The 18,196-nt window shown below is 35.4% G+C and overlaps 1 protein-coding gene across 1 annotated transcript; it reads left to right on the top strand.

The window, feature by feature from the left end:
• Positions 1-13,850: 13,850 nt before the first annotated feature.
• On the top strand, positions 13,851-17,777 carry LOC132306193 (L10-interacting MYB domain-containing protein-like). Its single transcript, XM_059803505.1, has 3 exons — positions 13,851-14,220; positions 16,531-16,861; positions 16,962-17,777. The coding sequence occupies exons 2-3, from the start codon at positions 16,532-16,534 to the stop codon at positions 17,541-17,543; spliced, it is 912 nt and encodes a 303-aa protein (XP_059659488.1). The 5' UTR covers positions 13,851-14,220; position 16,531; the 3' UTR covers positions 17,544-17,777.
• Positions 17,778-18,196: the final 419 nt, after the last annotated feature.

Here is an 18,196-nt window from a genome sequence, read left to right as displayed (position 1 = left end):
ACATGGTTGGGATAATCTAAAGAACACGATAGGAAGAATGCTTGAGCATATGTTAACATGAATTGCATTTTCAATACAATTGAACTAGGTATAGAGTAATCCATACAACATAACAAAAGCATATTTGAATACAAGTTAACAAGAATCACATTATCCATGCAATTCAACAACAAAAGAGCATGTTATACAATGCAACAAGGTTTAAGTTCTCAAAGCCATCAACTTAGAATCTAAAGCACAAAATAACAGTAGTGGTTCATGCCACCTAACGTCTATGCTATAAATGAATCAATAGGATCAATCCTAAGCTGTATTAGAATGTCAAAACACGATTTTCAATATCGATGCAATTTAACTAACATTGGAACTTCCAATACAACGCATAAAGCACAATTTCGCAAAGTTAACATCCTGTAACTTAAAATGGAATGACAAATAAGAAACAACAAGTTACAACATCATCTAGTTATCAACTTGAAAATGAAATGCGAAATCAAACAAAGTGGATACTCGGACGTCACGCCGAATCAGACCGACAACATAGTTACTTTAGGGTTGCTAGCTCATGGGTAACCTCCCTATGTGCGCACTAGACCATATAGAGGGACTATCCCCCGTACTAGAACCACGTCCTAGCCATAGTCAAACAACGACTTCCCCAAGTTTCCAAAATCAACAAGTTGTGCAACAACGCATATATCAACAGGAATATGCAAGATAATCAACTATCTACTAAGCACAACCAAATTTGGAAACCTATAGAACACATGATTTAAATCCACAACAAATATGATATGATGAATGTCGAATCTTCAGTGTGCGATTCATTACACGCTATGCATGAATGATGTTAAATACGAAATGTGCAAATCATTACAAAAGGCAACAATATATTCAATAAGGAAAACATATTCTCATGAATACAAACATAGCAACTATGTTATCCAATGTTCAAAACATAACCAAATGAATATACAACAAGTCTAAGTCCATGATTTGAATATAGAAACCACTTCTAAAACACAACTAGATCATGGAGCAAATTGATAGAATTTAAATAGATAAACACAATTAAATTCTCTAGATTCCGATTCAATTCCAAATAACCTCAATTTAATACATGTTAAAGGACATGGCATGGTCATCACCTATATCCATTCTAAAACTCAATTAGGTTGTTGGAACAACAAAGTAGAACTTTAATTAAATCATGCTAATTTATTTACCAAGGTTCTAAAACAACTTCTAATAGTCCCAAATTAATATATACTAGTAAACAAGTCATGGCCAATACAAATATCAAGTTAAAACCTTAATTAAGCTAATGGGACCACAAAATAGATTTTAATTAATTCTTTTAATTAAAATCTCTTGATTTTCAAACTTAACCAAATGCTCTCAATTTAACATATCTTAGAGAATATGCCAAGGACTAATGTAATATCACATTACAAGTTTATTTCATTCAATTTAAGACCATGTGACTTAACGTTTCACTAAAGTTAAATATAAATTAAAATTTGCAATTCTCATGCAATTAATCCCAATTTAATATATGTGAACAATCACAACAAAGCTTAATTTTCTAGCATGCCACAATTCAATTCCAAGTTGTATATCACCATGAGGATTAAATCTTAAACAAGGAATTTAATTAAATGAAAGGTTTGAAAACCTAACCGAATATTTTAAATCAAACATATGTGAAGCTATATGGCATGTAAGTCAAGAATATCAAGTCGGAATTTAAAAGTGTGAATAGTGCAGTCGGGGCAAATTAATTAATAATTACTAATTTTCAAAACACCTCCAATTACTTTCAAATTCAACTATGTTAGAGAGCATGCAAAGGCCTAATTTAATATGCTAACACATATTGATTTTAAGCTAGTTAAGGCATTGTGAATTAATTTTTCACCTAAGATAAATATTAAATAAAATCTTTAATACTTATTCAAATGTTCCAATTTTAATACACGACAATGAGCATATCAAGGGGCAATATAAAATCATGCTACATGTTAAAACCAAGTCATGAGAACCCGGGAAAATTAGATCACGTACAAGAAAAATAAATAATAAAATCTCTAGATTTTATATTTAATCATGCAAACAAGTAGTATAAGCATCACAAGCATGCTATATAACAAGAATTTAAACCTAAAACATCCCCTACCTCAATTTGAGATGAAAATCTCAAATGCCATCAAAATGGAACGGCTCCGAATCCGACGAAACTACTAGGTTTTGTCGGGGACAACGCCGTGAACATAACCCCCATGAAAGCCCCATCAAAATCATAACTTGACCTCAAAATCAAACTCAAGAAATGGTCAAAATTGAATTCTAATAAGGGGAAAAGGTAGAGCACGGCGAGGGGAACAACAAACGTTAAGGCCGAAGACTTTCCATCAAGGAAAAGTGAACCAAAAGAGGAGAGAGAATATGGCAGCACCCCTTGGGCTGCCATGGGAGCTCCAAGTGGTGCATGAAGAGGGGAGAAGATGAAAATGAAATATCTCACCCCCCTTTTATAGAAATCTCAAAAAGTGCCCCGAACGAGCCCCGCCAAGTTCGAAAAAGTAAAATTTGAGCAGACGCGCTCAAATGGCAAAACTTTGTGAGTGAAAAAGATTTAAAATGATAAAATATGAACAACGGAAGAAACAACGTCAAAAACTGAGTCCCGAGCAAAAAGTTATGCCCAAAACAAATTTGGCACTAACCGGGGCCAGAAATCTTGAAACTGGAAAACATCATCCAGGAGGAAATTCCAAGAGTACACAACTCGAAAAAATGTGAAAATGAATCTTGTACAAGGATCCAAGCTCAAAACAAGACATTTTGCAATAACTTTCATTAATTGCACAATGGCCCCTCCAAAAAGTGAAAACTGCACTTATGGCCTAGAATGAAAATATCTTCCAAAAATATTTTCTTAAAAACCTCTGAAATAAAATATCTTGAAAAGTTATTTACGAAAAACACCCCAGGGAAAAAAAATAATTTCAAAGAACTTTGCATCCATGACCCTATGGACACCGGGGGCAACCAGAGTACTTTCTTGCAAAAGTGAAGATACGTATTTCGAGGAAACCACTCAAGATGAAGGCACGTGAAGTCAAAAACCAACTCCGAGCTTGAGAAGTGAGGTTGTGCCAAAAACTGACAAACAGAGATAAGACGAAATAGGGAAAATGACAGAATAGGGAAAAGACGAAACAGCGCATAGTGTCTGAAAAACGAAAAATGCAAAAATGACTCGGTCCTCAAAGGAAGTTGTCAATTCACGTGAAAGAGTCTCAGAAACCAATTCTGAGCACTCGAGATGACACTAAGCGACACGAAACAGAGCTCAGAAAAGAAAATTAAACGAAAAAAATTCATTCGTAAAATTTCAAGAAAAATGAAAGGGAGGTAAATGACCGGGTCGTTACAACCTACCCTTCTTAAAGGAATTTCATCCCCGATATTAGGAACATACCAGAGAGAACAGAATAATGACCGAACAAAAGGTCAAATCAAAGGACAGCTCACAACGCACTGAAGGACAAATCCTGAAGTCTAAAGATCAACTGAAGGAACGCGAAACCAAGAACTGAGGCAACACCTCATACGAATCGGCACGTTAACTCAACGTCAACTACTAAGAGAATCCCAAGACAACGAAACGTTGAAACATGATAGAAGAAGAAAGTGACAAGGCAGTACGAACAGTGACCAGAACCCGCCCACACTTACTCGTCAGCAAGGTAGCATGACAGTATAAGGCACTAGTTCGTAACATGCCCCAAAAGGGAACTTTTTGATACCAATGACATCAATATCGAAAATGATCATTACCAAAGGCACTACGGAAACCAGGTATCTACGAGAGTTGGGGTAGCTAATCCCAAAACTCTGACAACAATGACACTGGCACCATTACGCTTAAGGCCTTAGATCTAGAAGCCACGATGAAAGGGAATGAAACGGTACCTCCCTAGCCCACGTCTCACCCCACCAGAAAATAACTGCGATTCTACACTCACATGAGCCTCACTCGCATCAACCGACAGAACAGACAAGAAGATTCCCTACATGGGTCCTCACAGAATGAATTTCTCCTATCCATGGAAGAAACTTGTGAAACAAGAACGCATCCAAGGGATACGACAGATCCTAAGAGACAATGCAAAAACCTGACATAAAGTAAACAAGTAGCATGCAACATAGCATAACTATCTACTCACATAAGTAGTAAACAAGTTGCCACATAAGCAAATAGGCATGTTATCAAAACAAACATGTTATCAAGAAGCGCGGAGACATGTTATCACACTAGAACATGATAGTGACACAGAACATGTTATCAGGAAGCATATATACACAAAAGCATGCTCAACCAATGATAGATGTGTCAAAACACCTGAACATGTGAACATGTTATCATACAAGACATGTTATCAAGATACAAATGAAAAATCAAAGCAAAACAACATGAGCATGATATGTACCCAAAACCCATCGTCCAAGGTATTCGAACCCGGACGCTCTGATACCACCTGTGACGACCCTGCTTTTTAGGCCAGCGTGTCCTGTGATGAACCGAAGATTGACTCGATAACGGATCAATATGCGGAAGCAAAAACAGAAAACAAGACTCTAAGAAATCAAAATGACCTTCCATGAGGTCATGGAACTCAATGAGAACTGACGCGGAAGCAAAAGACCAAAAATATGACAAATAAGCCCCAAGGGGCAAAATAGTTATTTCTGAAAACTGTGGACTCGGGTGCCACTGAGCACACCACTAGAAGGATAACAAAAAACTAATCAAGATGGACTCAAGAATCACTTGATTCGGAGTCCGGATGAGGAAAATATGAAACTCCAAAGTTTCATAAAAATCACATTTTTGGGTTTGAAATCAATGCAGCAAGGGTACTTCGCAAGGGGTAAAAAGGTCTTTGTAGACAAAATTGGATGCAACTGAGCATACCGTTAGATAGACCGGGAAAATTTAATGAATCTAGACTCAAGAATCACTTGATTCGGAGTCCGGACGAAGACGATATGAAACGTCAAAGTTTCATAAAAACCAACTTTTGGGTTTAAAATCAGTGCGGCAAGGGTACTTTACATGGGGTAAAATGGTCTTTAAGATATAATTTGATGCAATCGTGCATACCGTTATATAGACCAGCAAAAACTAATAAACTTAGACTAAAAAATCACTTGATTTGGAGTCGGGACAAAGAAGATATGAAGCCTCAAAGTTTCAAAAAAAACAATTTTCTGGGTTCAAATCTGGGCAGGACCTACCCAGATTTTTGGACTTCAAATGTGGTTTTGAGGGCTTAAACCACATTTTTTGGCAAAAAGTTGTGAACAAACCCCCCCAAAAATCATGTTGTCTACATGACCATGTCAAGAGAAGATTTTATTTTACAAGTGAAATACCCGAAATGCCCCTTAGATCAGCACTTTTTTCCGAAAAAACCTGGAACGACCAGATTTTCCAGATCTACGAGTCGTGTTCGGCATCAAGATGATTTTTTTTGTAAAAACATGAAGAAGAAACCCCCCCTAAAATGACATTTTCTACCCGGATCGTGGACGAAAATGAAAAATAAATACTATGAAGTACCCAGAATGCCCCTAGATCAAAAAAGGGCAAGAGGATTAAAAAGCTGCTATATGCATAACAGAAAACTGAACTTTGCGATCGATTTCTGACACCAAGACAACCTTTTCTCGAAAAATATGAAAAAGAAACCCCCCCCTAAAATCACGTTTTCTAAACGACCATCTCGAAAGAAGAAAATAAAACTGAGGTGAAAGGTCCATAATGCCCAAGATCAGAATATGTAAAAAAAATGCGAAATGAATTCACAAGAGGCTCAAAACACAAACGATGAGGTTTCTCTCGGAAACGACTATGCACGCAAACGTAACTTACCTATTTAGACGCGCTACAATGGTCCATGGCTTAAAAATATAACCGATGCAAAATCCGACCCCCCAACGGGCAAAAAGGCGAAAATGGACTTGGAATGGAAAACATGTATATGATTTTAATGAATCATTTTGATGTTGTTAAGTACATCTATACTAAATTGATATATTTAGTTGATTTCACACTTTTAGATTTCTAGTTGATAACCTAGAGAACCTATGTATTGATGTGTGGTATTAGATATTCTAATTATGCTAAATTGTTATATTTAGTTGATGTTGCATTTTAGACTTCAAGTTGATTACCTTGAGAATCTATATGTTGTTACTTTGTGTAAGCATGCTCCTATGTTGTTGCTTTGTGTAAGCATGACCTTATGTTGCTAAAATTGCATGAATAAGGTGATTGATACTAGAAATGATCCTAGGTAGCTAGGATGCTCCTTGGGTCTCACCTTTGACATAGACGTTAGGTGGAATGAACCACTATAATTAAATCATGCAAACTTGTAAAACGTAGGTCGATGCATGCTCATTTCCTACGAGTAGCTTTATGTTACTCACCCCTACGATACTGGGGTATATTTCAGGTACAAGAATCAAGGTTGCGATTCTCGTCATGCTTGGATGATTGGTGGACTTGAAGATTTCCATTTCTTGTAAAGGTTGGCTTGAAAAGCCACTTGTAGCCTTATATGTCAAAATATGTATATTTGAATTTAAACATGTAGTGTGTACATGAGTGCACTCCTTACGATGTATTTGACATGTATAAGATGAGGCCAGAGGCCAATGACATGTATTTGTATTCTATATAGTTTTGACTTCATGAAATATCATGAGAATATTGAAAAAAATGTTAAGTTTTGTCTCACTATGTTTGCATCGGGTGTTGGAGTTCCATTTTGATTCTTCCGTAGGATTTCATTAATCATGCATGAAGTGTGGCCAACAGCCAAATGGTAATTTCCAACCATTTGCTAATTTTGGTTTTCAAAATTTCTATTTCAAATTCATTTTCCCCTTTTTGGCCGTCAGGGAGTCGGATTTTGCATCGGTCGTTTCCGGGAGCCGCGAATCATTCCCGCGCGCTCAAAATCACTTATTACGTTTGCGTGCATATTCGTTTCAGCCTAGAAGTGCATTTGGGGTCAAAAGTATGTTTGGTGCAAACTTACACTTTTTGCCGTTTTGAGCCTAAATTGAGCATATGGGCATTTTGGGGTTTTCACATGAAAAAAAAAGTTTTCTTTTGGCATGGTTGGCTAGAAAACATGATTTTGAGGGTAGTTTCTTCTTTGTGTTTTTCTCAAAAAAGCCCAGAAAGTCCTCAAAATTGCATTTCAAGTCAGCATTTCAGGCGCAGCCTACAAGAGTTCGAGCGCTCTAAATAGGGAGTTCGAGCGCTCGAACTTTGGGCAGATTTCTTAGGGCAATTTTCGAGCGCTCGAAGTCCTTGTTCGAGCGCTCGAAGTACTGTTCACGGGTATGTGTGTGTCTTGGTTCAGCACTGCACCTCCGATTTCAAATCATCATAACTTCTTCGTTTTAACTCCGAATTGGTCCGTTCTTGAGTCTAAATTGATCGCGTCGAAATAAGCTTTCCAATGGTGCTAATTAGAGCTTCAGATTCTTCTTGTTCCTTAAGTTATTCAAGTTTTAGTAAGGTAGTGTCTGTTTTTGGTTCGAACCGGGATAGGGTATCCCTTCCTTCAACTTCAGAACTTAATATCTTTGCCGTCCGGACCCCGAATCAAGTGATTCTTGAGTCTATCATTATTAATTTTTCGTTGTCTTTCCAATGGTGTGCACAGTGCCACCCATTTCAGTGTGGAATGACCATTTTACCCCTAGATTCATTCTTTTCCTGTTTTTGAAACGTTGTTTCCACATTTTCTTCCTTCGGGTTTCGTGACCTTGTCGAGGGTCAGATTGGTGTCTTAGAGGAGTGGTGTATCTCTAAAGACCATTGTTCTATCTTTTGCTTCCACATTTTGGATCCATTTTGGGTCATCACAGGACACACTGGGTTGAAAAATCCAGGGTCGTCAAATTGGTTGCATGTTGTCTTATGTGTAATTAATTGAGGATTAATCTCTACATTAAGTACTTTTTGTAATTATGCTTAGTGATGACCATGCATGGTTTTTATTAGATACAATTGCTAATTAGTTTGATGGACTATGCATAATCTTGATGGGTTGTACTACAACTTAGAGTAATTGTACTTAGGTAGACAATTCATGCTTGAATTTAATAGTTCATACTTATTCATTGCAATTTGTATTATCCTCTTGACTATTGATGTGTGCTTATAGCCACATTTTCATTACAATGAGTTTTCCCCATTAATTGAAGTCACTTGGTTTAGTTGTATGAGTTTAGTGGTGTAATCCATGCCCTAAGCCTCTCTTCCTATCACTTAACTCAAGTTTTATTTAGTTTTATTTCAATTGCATGTTTCACATAGTTCAACATTAGTATAATCAACTAAACAAACATCTTTTCAATCTCACGCTCATTAATGTCAAGTTAGATTCTAAGCCAATAATCCCTCTGGACGATCCCTTCTCACTATACTAACATATAAGTGTTTAAGTGGCTTTTATAAATGTAACAGTTGATACCCATTTAACACATCTAAATATAACACATTTTAGTCGAAACACATTAGAGTAGAACTAAGTTTTTGGCACCGTTGCCGGAGATTGACAGTTATATTGGAATTAAATTTAACATTAGTGTTCATTTGATTGCAAGTGGGATTCATTTCTTACCTTTTTCTTATTATTTGTTTTATGTGCAATTAGGTACTTGAAAGAAAGAGAAGCAAGCTTTGGATCACGGCATTGTGTTTGTGACCTTTGTGAGCGTATCTTGAACCATTATTGCACATTTCTATATATGCTTGTGAGATAGTCCTTGTTGAGGCTATCAAATTGCTTTAAATTCTTGTCCAAGCATAGGTCCTTGTCGAGGCCATTTATATATTTGAATTATGATATTGAGGAGAAAGTGATCATTGTATGTGGATGTTGTTGGTGTGAAGTTATTGTTGTGAAGCTGTGCATGTGTGTTGTTATGCATGCGTGGTAGGAGTAAATTTAAATAAATTTAAATATCATGCTTGCTTAAGTGGTCCACATCATCTTGCTTGTTGAAAATGCTTTGAGGATTGATTCTAGAGTATTATATTTTCACAGGCGCACACTGGCATTCAATTTATGGGGTATGTGTTTAGTTGATCATTGTTTTGGTTATATACCATTTAAGCTAGTAGGCTTTGAAAAGTTATCATTCTTGACAAAGTGACCTTGCATGCTAAATAACAAATCCTTGTTCACCGAGTAACCGGAATTCTCGCCTCATTAAGCATTGAATTCTCGCGTCAAAAAGTGAGAAGTTGGGAAATGAAAAGTGAGAGTTGTTTTGATTTGTAGCCTAGTTAATTTGAGCTTTTAAGTCCTTATGGGTGTTTTAACATCTAATGCCTTAAAACCGTCCGCTTTGGGAGCCATTGACTCAACACTCATTACACAAGTCTTCTAGAGAGCTTAAGAGATCTTTACATTGCACCATACTCTTATCTTCGATCCTATTGTAAAAAAAAAAAAAAAAAATTCATTAATTGAATAAAAGGTTCATTAAAGGTCTTAATGATTGATATTTAAGATATGTGCTAGTTTGAGTCTGGTTTGTGACCTTTACATTGATTTTGCTAAGATAGCAACATATTTTTATGCCAGTTCACTTAAAAAGGATGCTAGAATTGATTTCAATGTGTATGATTGACTTGCTTGATGTGTGGGGACTATATTTGATTTCGAGAATAGCTTAGAAATGGCTAAAAATTGCATACTTGAAGTAGTCTTCTCTCAAAACTTGTTTGAAATGTGTTAATCTTCTTAAGTGAGAAAGAGCCTTTGATGTTTCTGAGTATCATTTCTGTAAACCCTTACGAGACTTATTCGTCCACTAAGGGTAACCCAGGGGTTCAAAAGGCTTGTTGCATATGCTAAATGCAACCATGATCCCTACAAAAGTGGCGTTATCTTTTTATTGCTTTATTCATTCTAGTTGTATAGTTGTTTCTTTTTATTTCATTCTTTGTTTATTTCTAAGGGACTAGCAATATTTAAGTTTGGGCGTGTGATGAGTGCTGAAATATACACATTTCAACCCTAATCTTAAGTATATTAGAACCTTATTCTATCTTTATTTTCCCACTTTAGTCTTATTTTGTGTTTTTCCTTTTTTCAGGTGTATATGGTTGAAATGAGCTAACTCTGGTGTTTTAGAGCCTTGGGAAAGTCAACCAAAGTCTTGGTGAGAAGCTGGAGCAAAAAGGAAGCTGAGCTGAAAATTTCTACTTGTGATCAATAGAATCAAGACCCATGATCTATCTCATTAGATCGATCTAGCCAGAAGCCTTGAAGGATCAAAAACCTTGTCCTTATCCAAATAAATATCTTCCAACCACTTGTGATCGATCCAACTAAACCAATGATCGATCAAACACCTTATCTTTATCTAAATAAATATTTAGAACTTTATTCTTATCCACATAAATATCTCCAACAACCCGTGATCAATCGAGCCAAGCCCGTGATCAATTGAACTTGCCTTAGAAGCTGCAAAAACAAGAATTTAAGCCTTGATTTAAGGGGGCTCAGGGTGCAATCATTTGGGTGTCGTGTACGTAGTTCGACTAATTTGAGGTCATAAGAGCCACCTATATAAGGAGGATCAGCCTAATTTGGCAAAGAGGTTGGACATTGGCAAAGTTTAGAGATTAGAATTAGGATATTTTGGGACACTCTTTCTCTACATTCATACACACTCTCTCTGGGGTTTCAACTAAGGAAGAAGAAGAAGAAGCAAAACTTGGAGATGGATTGTGAGACCACCATGATGACATTTACCTTTTCCATGAGTGGCTAGTTCTTCACTTAGGGCTTGGATGATCCCCAAGCTTATATAATTAAACCTTTGTCTTTCAATTTTAAGAATTATTAATTGTAATTAGTGCTTGGTCTTGTGAATTCAAACTTGGTTGTACCAAGGTTTATATTAATAATTCTTTCTATTGATTCTCTATGTTGGTTAAATGTTGTCTTATGTGTAATTAATTGAGGATTAATTTCTACACTAAGTGCTTTTTGTAATTGTACTTAGTGATGGCCATGCATGGTTCTTATTGGATACAATTGCTAATTAGTTTAATGGATTATGCATAGTCTTGATGAGTTGTACTACACCTTAAAGTAATTGTAGGTAAGTAGACAATTCATGCTTGAATTTGATAATTCATACTTGTTCATTGCAATTTGTATTATACTCTTGATTTTTGATGTGTGTTTGTAGCCACATTTTCATTACAATGAGTTTTCCCCATTAATTGAAGGCACTTGGTTTAGTTACATGAGTTTAATGGTGTATTCCATGCCCTAAGCCTCTCTTCCTATCACTTAACTTAAGTTTAATTTAGTTTTATTTCAATTACATGTTTTACATAGTTCAACATTAGTATAATCAATTAAACAAACATCTTTTCAATCTCACTTCCAAACTAATAATCCTTGTGGACGATCCCTTCTCACTATACTAACGTATAAGTGTTTAAGTGACTTTTATAAATGTAAAAGTTGATGCCCATTTAACTTATATAAATAGGGATAAGTGCAAGAAATACCCCTGAAGTATACATTTCATAGCATTTTTACCCCTATTTAAAAAAGTATGCAAAAAACACCCATATTCTTTTCAATTTGTGCGAAAACACCCCACAATTAATATAATGCCCATTTTCCCTTTTACTCTTCCAAAAATACCCCTACTAAACCGATCTTGTTGAGGGAGAAGTGGAGGTTGCAGACGGTTGGGAAGACGCTGCTGGAGAGGTATGTGTTCACAAGGTTGATGGCCTTTTGGAGCTTGTGGTCAGCGAAGAAGAAGAAGAAAGACGTAGGTTTCTTAAAACCCTATATCATAATAGTCTGCTGCCACAGTTCGCCTGCCTCACCATCACCAAAACCAAAACAACCCGACCCGATCTAAACCCCAATGAATAATATAGCAGATCCGATAGCAGCTCTGGTGACGACATGCAAAGCTCGCTGCTGGGTGCCATATTTCTGTCGTTTGCTATTTCGCTGAAAAATCTGACCCACATATCTCCGACCGTAAGTTATGCCGTCGTAATCAGCGTTCCCGCCGGCTCCTTCGTGGAACTTTACATGGAAAAGCCCTTTTTCTTGTTCTTTGTTTTGGCGAGTTTGATAATCAGAATCCCTCCACAACACTAGTCTTCCTTATAGTTCACAATACAATAGTGACTTAGGTCCCATTGGTCATCTCATCAAATCAATTCCTTTCTCTTGATTACAGAAGTACGTGGTCCAATTCTACATCAACGATCATTAAATTATTTAAAACTTCAGAAGATGGTCAAGGTAGCTTCGATCTATTGTGATTTAGTTCCTTGGGATAGATATCTGCCGTAAAACAGAGAGCTCGTAGGCCTACTAGTCACTTATTAAGCCCGAAATAGATCTCATTGTCAGACTGGGGCAGGGGGTGACTAAAGGTGTTTGGACTCAAATCAAATAAGAATTCGGGCGCTTCAGCGGGCATCGATCAGAGCTCAGCACCAAGCCGCTGCCCGATAAGAGAGGCTCAGTCATAACCGAAACCTTGAGCGAGCTTACCCTTAGATCACAAACAGGGAACTGAAGGGAACAGGCGACAGGGGATTGACCGCGCGCGAGGCCTGCCATCTTTATCTCTTCCCTCCCTCCCTGGCGACGCCTCTGTCTTTATCTCCTCCACTCCCTGGCGACGTCGACATCGACATCAACCTCTCACTCCCTCCCTGGCAACGTGTGTGTGTAAATATATATATATATATATATATATATATATATATATATATGTCTGTGAATATATGTGTATATATATATATCTGTATAGATATAATTTGTAAATTTACAATAAATTGAGAGATATTTTAGTCATTTCATAAAATAAATAAATATATATATATATTTATATTATAAAATGTGTTGTTAAGGGCATTTTAGTCCAATTTTTATAAATATGACCTATTTGCACAAATGACATAGTTTAGGGGTGTTTTTTGCACGAGAGATGTGCAATATACAATGTAAACATACTATGAGAGTATTTTTTTGTACTTTACCATACTTAAAGTACAACACATTTTAGTGGAAACACAATAGAGAGCATCAATATGAAAAACCATTATAGTACTTTTGAAGCACCTCTTGAATCAGCCAAAAGAGGCACAAAATATAAACAAAGAAATCCAAGATAAACCTCCACTCAGGATGAGAATTCCAAAGTAATTTGATATCATTGAAAATCACTACTATAGTAGAATAATTGTTCATAAGTCATAAGTGCATCATAACCTTTTGAATCACCCTTGAAATCCAAGAACTCAAAACCCCATTTTGCTGCTAGATTCAACCCCAATCTAAGAGCAAGATCTTCTACAACAATTCAGCCCTAGAGTTTAAACCAATGTTGTCTCCAATAGAAATATAACTAGATGCACGAAGAATCGAAACTTGCATCAAATTTCAATTTACATTTTTAAGATAGGATTCGAGTCTCTTCCTAAGCATTGTGAAAGTTCACTCAGAAAGAGGGGAGAGGAACCCAAAAGCAGATTGAAAAACAATAAAAACAATCCCACTGACCCACATTCTTTGAATGAATATGAAAGTACTCAAATAAATTTGGGCCCTGCTTGGAATTGAACTCCCAAAACAGTTTTCTGTTTTGGGAGTTGCACAAAACAGAAAACATTTGGGCCTATTTTGGGAAAACAGTTTTTATAGAATTGTGTTTTCATAGTGTTGGTTTTTAGAGAACTACTTAAGTATGTTTTCAGAATTTTCACTACTGTTTGAGAACTCAAAAAAAGACACGGAGAACACTGCTCCACTTAAAAAACCGACGCTACCCTCGCGTCGTTTATAACGCAGCATCCATCTTCTCTCTCTTCAACCTCTCTGCAACATCTTCTCTCTTTGCAACCTCTCTGCCTGATCTTGTTCAGAACAGAAGCTCTGCAACGCATCCATCTTCTCTCACTTCAACCTCTCTGCAACCCATCTTCTCTCTCTTAAACCTCTCTGCAACGGTATCTTCTCTCTCTTTAACCTCTCTGCAACTAAGAGAAGGTAGAGATGGCTTTTGAAGATCGTTATTTACACAAAGAGAAGGGTGGATCTAGTTCTTCAAGTTCTCTTTCTTCAGGTAATCCTTCAATCTCTTTCTCTCAGTCTTTCTTTGCATTTGTATTGGTATTTTGTGCATTAAGTTTCTAAAACCTTATTTCAGTTTTTATCCATTATGTTAATTCAAATTCGTGATTATTGAGAAGCTGTTATTTTAATTTTATTTCTAATTTGTTTTGGGAAATATTGATGGATTTTGTTGGTTGTGTGAGTTTTGTTGTGGATTTCATTTTCAGTTTAGGGATTTGGGGTTTTCAGGTTAGGGATTTGGTTTTCAATATAGGGATTTGATATGTGTATGTATATATTTGTCTATATATATATATATATATATATATATATATATATATATATATGGTCCCCTTTGCCTCAATTTCCACTCCCTCAAACAAACAGTCCCTAAGGAAGAACAATCCGAATTCTAAAATGCAATTTTCAGATTCAAGAAGAAGAGAGATAACATTTATAATATAATAAATGTTTTACTATCTATTTTTAAACAACAACAAAATATATATAATTGAATAAACAATCCCAATATATGTGTTTGTGTGTGCGCAAAGTTCCTGAATGTAATGAAATCTGAGAATAAACAATCCGAACAGAACACGCATAGTGAATCTCTGTGTTTTAAGCAATAGTTTTAGTTCATATACTTGGTGAGATTTAAACAAGGCATTGTAGAATTCTTACTAAGCTTCTCATTATGAACAAGCACAGTGAAGGGAATGACATAATCAAATTTTAAATTTAGCTCTCTTAAATCTTTGATAAAGATCATCAGTTCCGATAATCATAGAGATGATTTATGAAGAATGATCCAGTTGTATCAACCAATCAAGAAACTAATACGCATACCAAAACTTTAAAAAAGATATATATGTGTGTGTGAACTGTGAACCAAAAATAATTGAATTTTTGTATTTTAATAGAAAGAAGAACATATTCTTTATTGTTTTCTAACAATCGTGATAATTAAAGTTATGGAGAGTGAAATTAGAGGGAAGTTGAGAAGCTCTATGTTAGGGTCTAAACCCTATTTTTATATAGATATTTAATCAAGAATCTCCATCTTGGAATTGGAAATCGATAATTTAATATGGAATTCATGGTTTATTATTAGTAAAGAATCAGTAATTAGAAATAGAAGAATATGTTGGGTTGAAAACATATAAGTGCTCTAAACTTAAAAAAGTTCAGACAATGTTCCAACTTATGTCTTGTGGGTGCTTGGGCTTAACTCATTTTGAAAGAGCCCTAACAAACATACCTTAGATAAGATTGTAGAAATGCCTCACATATATATATATATATATATATATATATATATATAGGCACTACCTTAGCTAATTTCCTCTCCAAAATCATGTTTGGATGGAGCATACATTGGGTAATGCACTTAAATAGTAGAAGCCAATTTCTTTGAAAAAGCTAGTGATTGTTTGGAGTAGATTCACTTTTCTGTCTTAGTGGTATGTTGCTTTTCAAGCTCTGTAGCTTCTTGCAATTGTCACACACTCTGTAGCTTCTTGCAATTGTCACACACACACACACTATATATATACACGCACACAGTTGAAACACCTTTTTGCAATTGTCACTTTCTTCTCAAACATCCAATTTCAGTTCAAATTCCATTGACATGCCCTACACTTGAATATATATATATATATATACACACACACTAGAATATCAATAATTTTTGTGGGTTTCTCTGATTGTGTGCCAACATCTTCTCCAAGAACTTCTATTGAATCATTATTTGCTGTTTTTTTGGAAGGAAAAAAAGAGAGCAAAAGATATAGTGAAAAAGTTGAATGATGTCTTAATCCACAAAAGAATTTGAGCTAATTAGCTTGTCTTGATCATGCTGGGTTCGGGAAAATGGTCAGTTAGACACTAACCTGCTAGGTAAATCACTGGGCATGATTCATTGTTTGGAGAAACTTATGGCAATAATATTAATTTAAAAATGGTTGTTTTGTTATGTAATTTCTACTAAATTTATTTACTGAGGTCACTTGTTTTGACTTTGGCATTCTAAGATACAAAACTGACATATTGCTACTTAGAAGATTTTTGTTTAGAGACCAACTAAAGTTGGAATTGTATGAAGGTTAAGACTTGAGACTACTTTAGAAGCCGCAAACCAGTAGACCTATAGTACAATTGATTGGAGACATTTACAATCCTGTTCAGCAAACAAAACCAACAATTCATATCACTGTTAACCTGATCTATTTATTTCTCTAAGTTGATGTCACTGCCTAATTCTTTGCTTGTAATTCATTTTATTGCTTGTAATTCTTTGCTTAATGCACAAATAAAGGATGGCATCTCAAATTGTTGATATTGAGGAGTCAGCTCTGTGGTCTACACAATTAGAGAGATGTTTTGTTGATATAATGGTTGAGGAGGTTAACAAGGGGAACATGCCATCTGGGATATTTACTTCCAAGTGTTGGAAAAAGATTGCGGAGGAGTTCAAAAACAAGACTAATCATGCTTATAATGTGAAGCAACTAAAGGCAAAATTTAATCGATTACGTACAAAGCATCATGAGTTTTCAACTCTTCTAAACGAGACAACTGGGTTTGGTTGGGATGCGGAAACAAACACTGTGATTGCTGATGAAGAAACTTGGCAAACATATTTGCGGGTAAAATATGTATTTAATTAATTATTTTACAATAGTTCGTTTAATTTTTAAACATGCTTATTCCTAACAATCTTTATATATATATATATATATTTTTCAGGCTTATCCCAATGCTAAGTGTTTTCGCAAAAAAAGTTGTGAAAATTACAAACTTTTGGGAGTTCTTTTTAATACGTCGACTGCTACTGGGCAACTTCACTATGCATCCACTCAAGATCCACCTAATACAGACGAAGAACAAGAGCAGGAGGATCAATTTATGAATACAGGTGTCCATGTTAGTTCAACTGCTGAATGTCAAGATGATTTAGATAATATTCTAGTTGAAGACAATAACCCTCGTCGTCGTGAATCCACATCCTCTGATCATCGTGCAAAAAAGGTGAGTAAAAAAGATTCAATTAGTGATACTCTTGGTTATATTGTTGAAGCTTCCAAAGCAAGGATTAAAACTTCATTAGCTAAGGCGGAGAGGTATAAGAAAATGAAACATACTCAAAAGGCAACTAGCCCAGACGCATACTCTCTAAGTAATTGTATTGAATGCCTTGAGGGTCTTGATGAGATAGATGATGACACATATTTGAAGGCAACTGAAACGTTCAAAGAATTGCACTACAGAGAATTGTTCATTAAGATGAGTATTTCCAGGAAGTTTGCTTGGTTGAAGAGCTTGGACTGACTTGAAGTTTGCTTGGTTGAAGAGCTTGGACTGACTTGGGTGGTTACTGAATACAGTGTTTAGTTTTTGGTTGCATGTGACTTGAAACACATATTTGGTTTTATGTGTTATTGAACAATTTCCTTATGCCTTACTCTTTTTTTTTTTTTTTTTTCTATGCATGTGACTTTATGTTATATTTGTGTGGGGGACAATTTATTATGTTTTATGTTATGAAAACTTTGTTTTGGTGTACCTTTTATTATGTTTAATTTATAATGTTTCATGTTAATTTATAATGTTTCATGTAACTCTTTTATTGTATTTAAATTTAGGAAGAATGTACATGGAGTCCCATGAAGGGGAAACAAAATACAAGCACCAAACAGAACCTCCATTTTGGAGTTGAAAGAGGATTGTAATTAAACTTGATATATTTATTTGTGTAACTGTTATTAAGTTAAGAATACTAGTTAAAATGAATTTACCTCCAACACCTTTTTGCATTAATAGTTAATATCATAAATTAAAGAAATAAAAAAAATAAGGTACAATAGTATTTTTATTTATTTTCTTAATTCAGAAAATTATTTTTAAAAACTCATACAATCAAGTAGTTTTAGGAGTTTTTATTTTTCAAAAACTGTTTTGTAAATTCTCTTAACCAAGTTTGC

This window comes from Cornus florida, unplaced genomic scaffold, assembly GCF_030987335.1.
Source record: "Cornus florida cultivar Cherokee Brave unplaced genomic scaffold, ASM3098733v1 CherokeeBrave_3.0.0_Hap2_Chr05, whole genome shotgun sequence".
Classification (NCBI taxonomy): Eukaryota; Viridiplantae; Streptophyta; class Magnoliopsida; order Cornales; family Cornaceae; genus Cornus; species Cornus florida.
The sequence above is the reverse complement of the archived record's forward strand: the minus strand, read 5'-3'. Positions and strand labels throughout refer to the sequence as shown.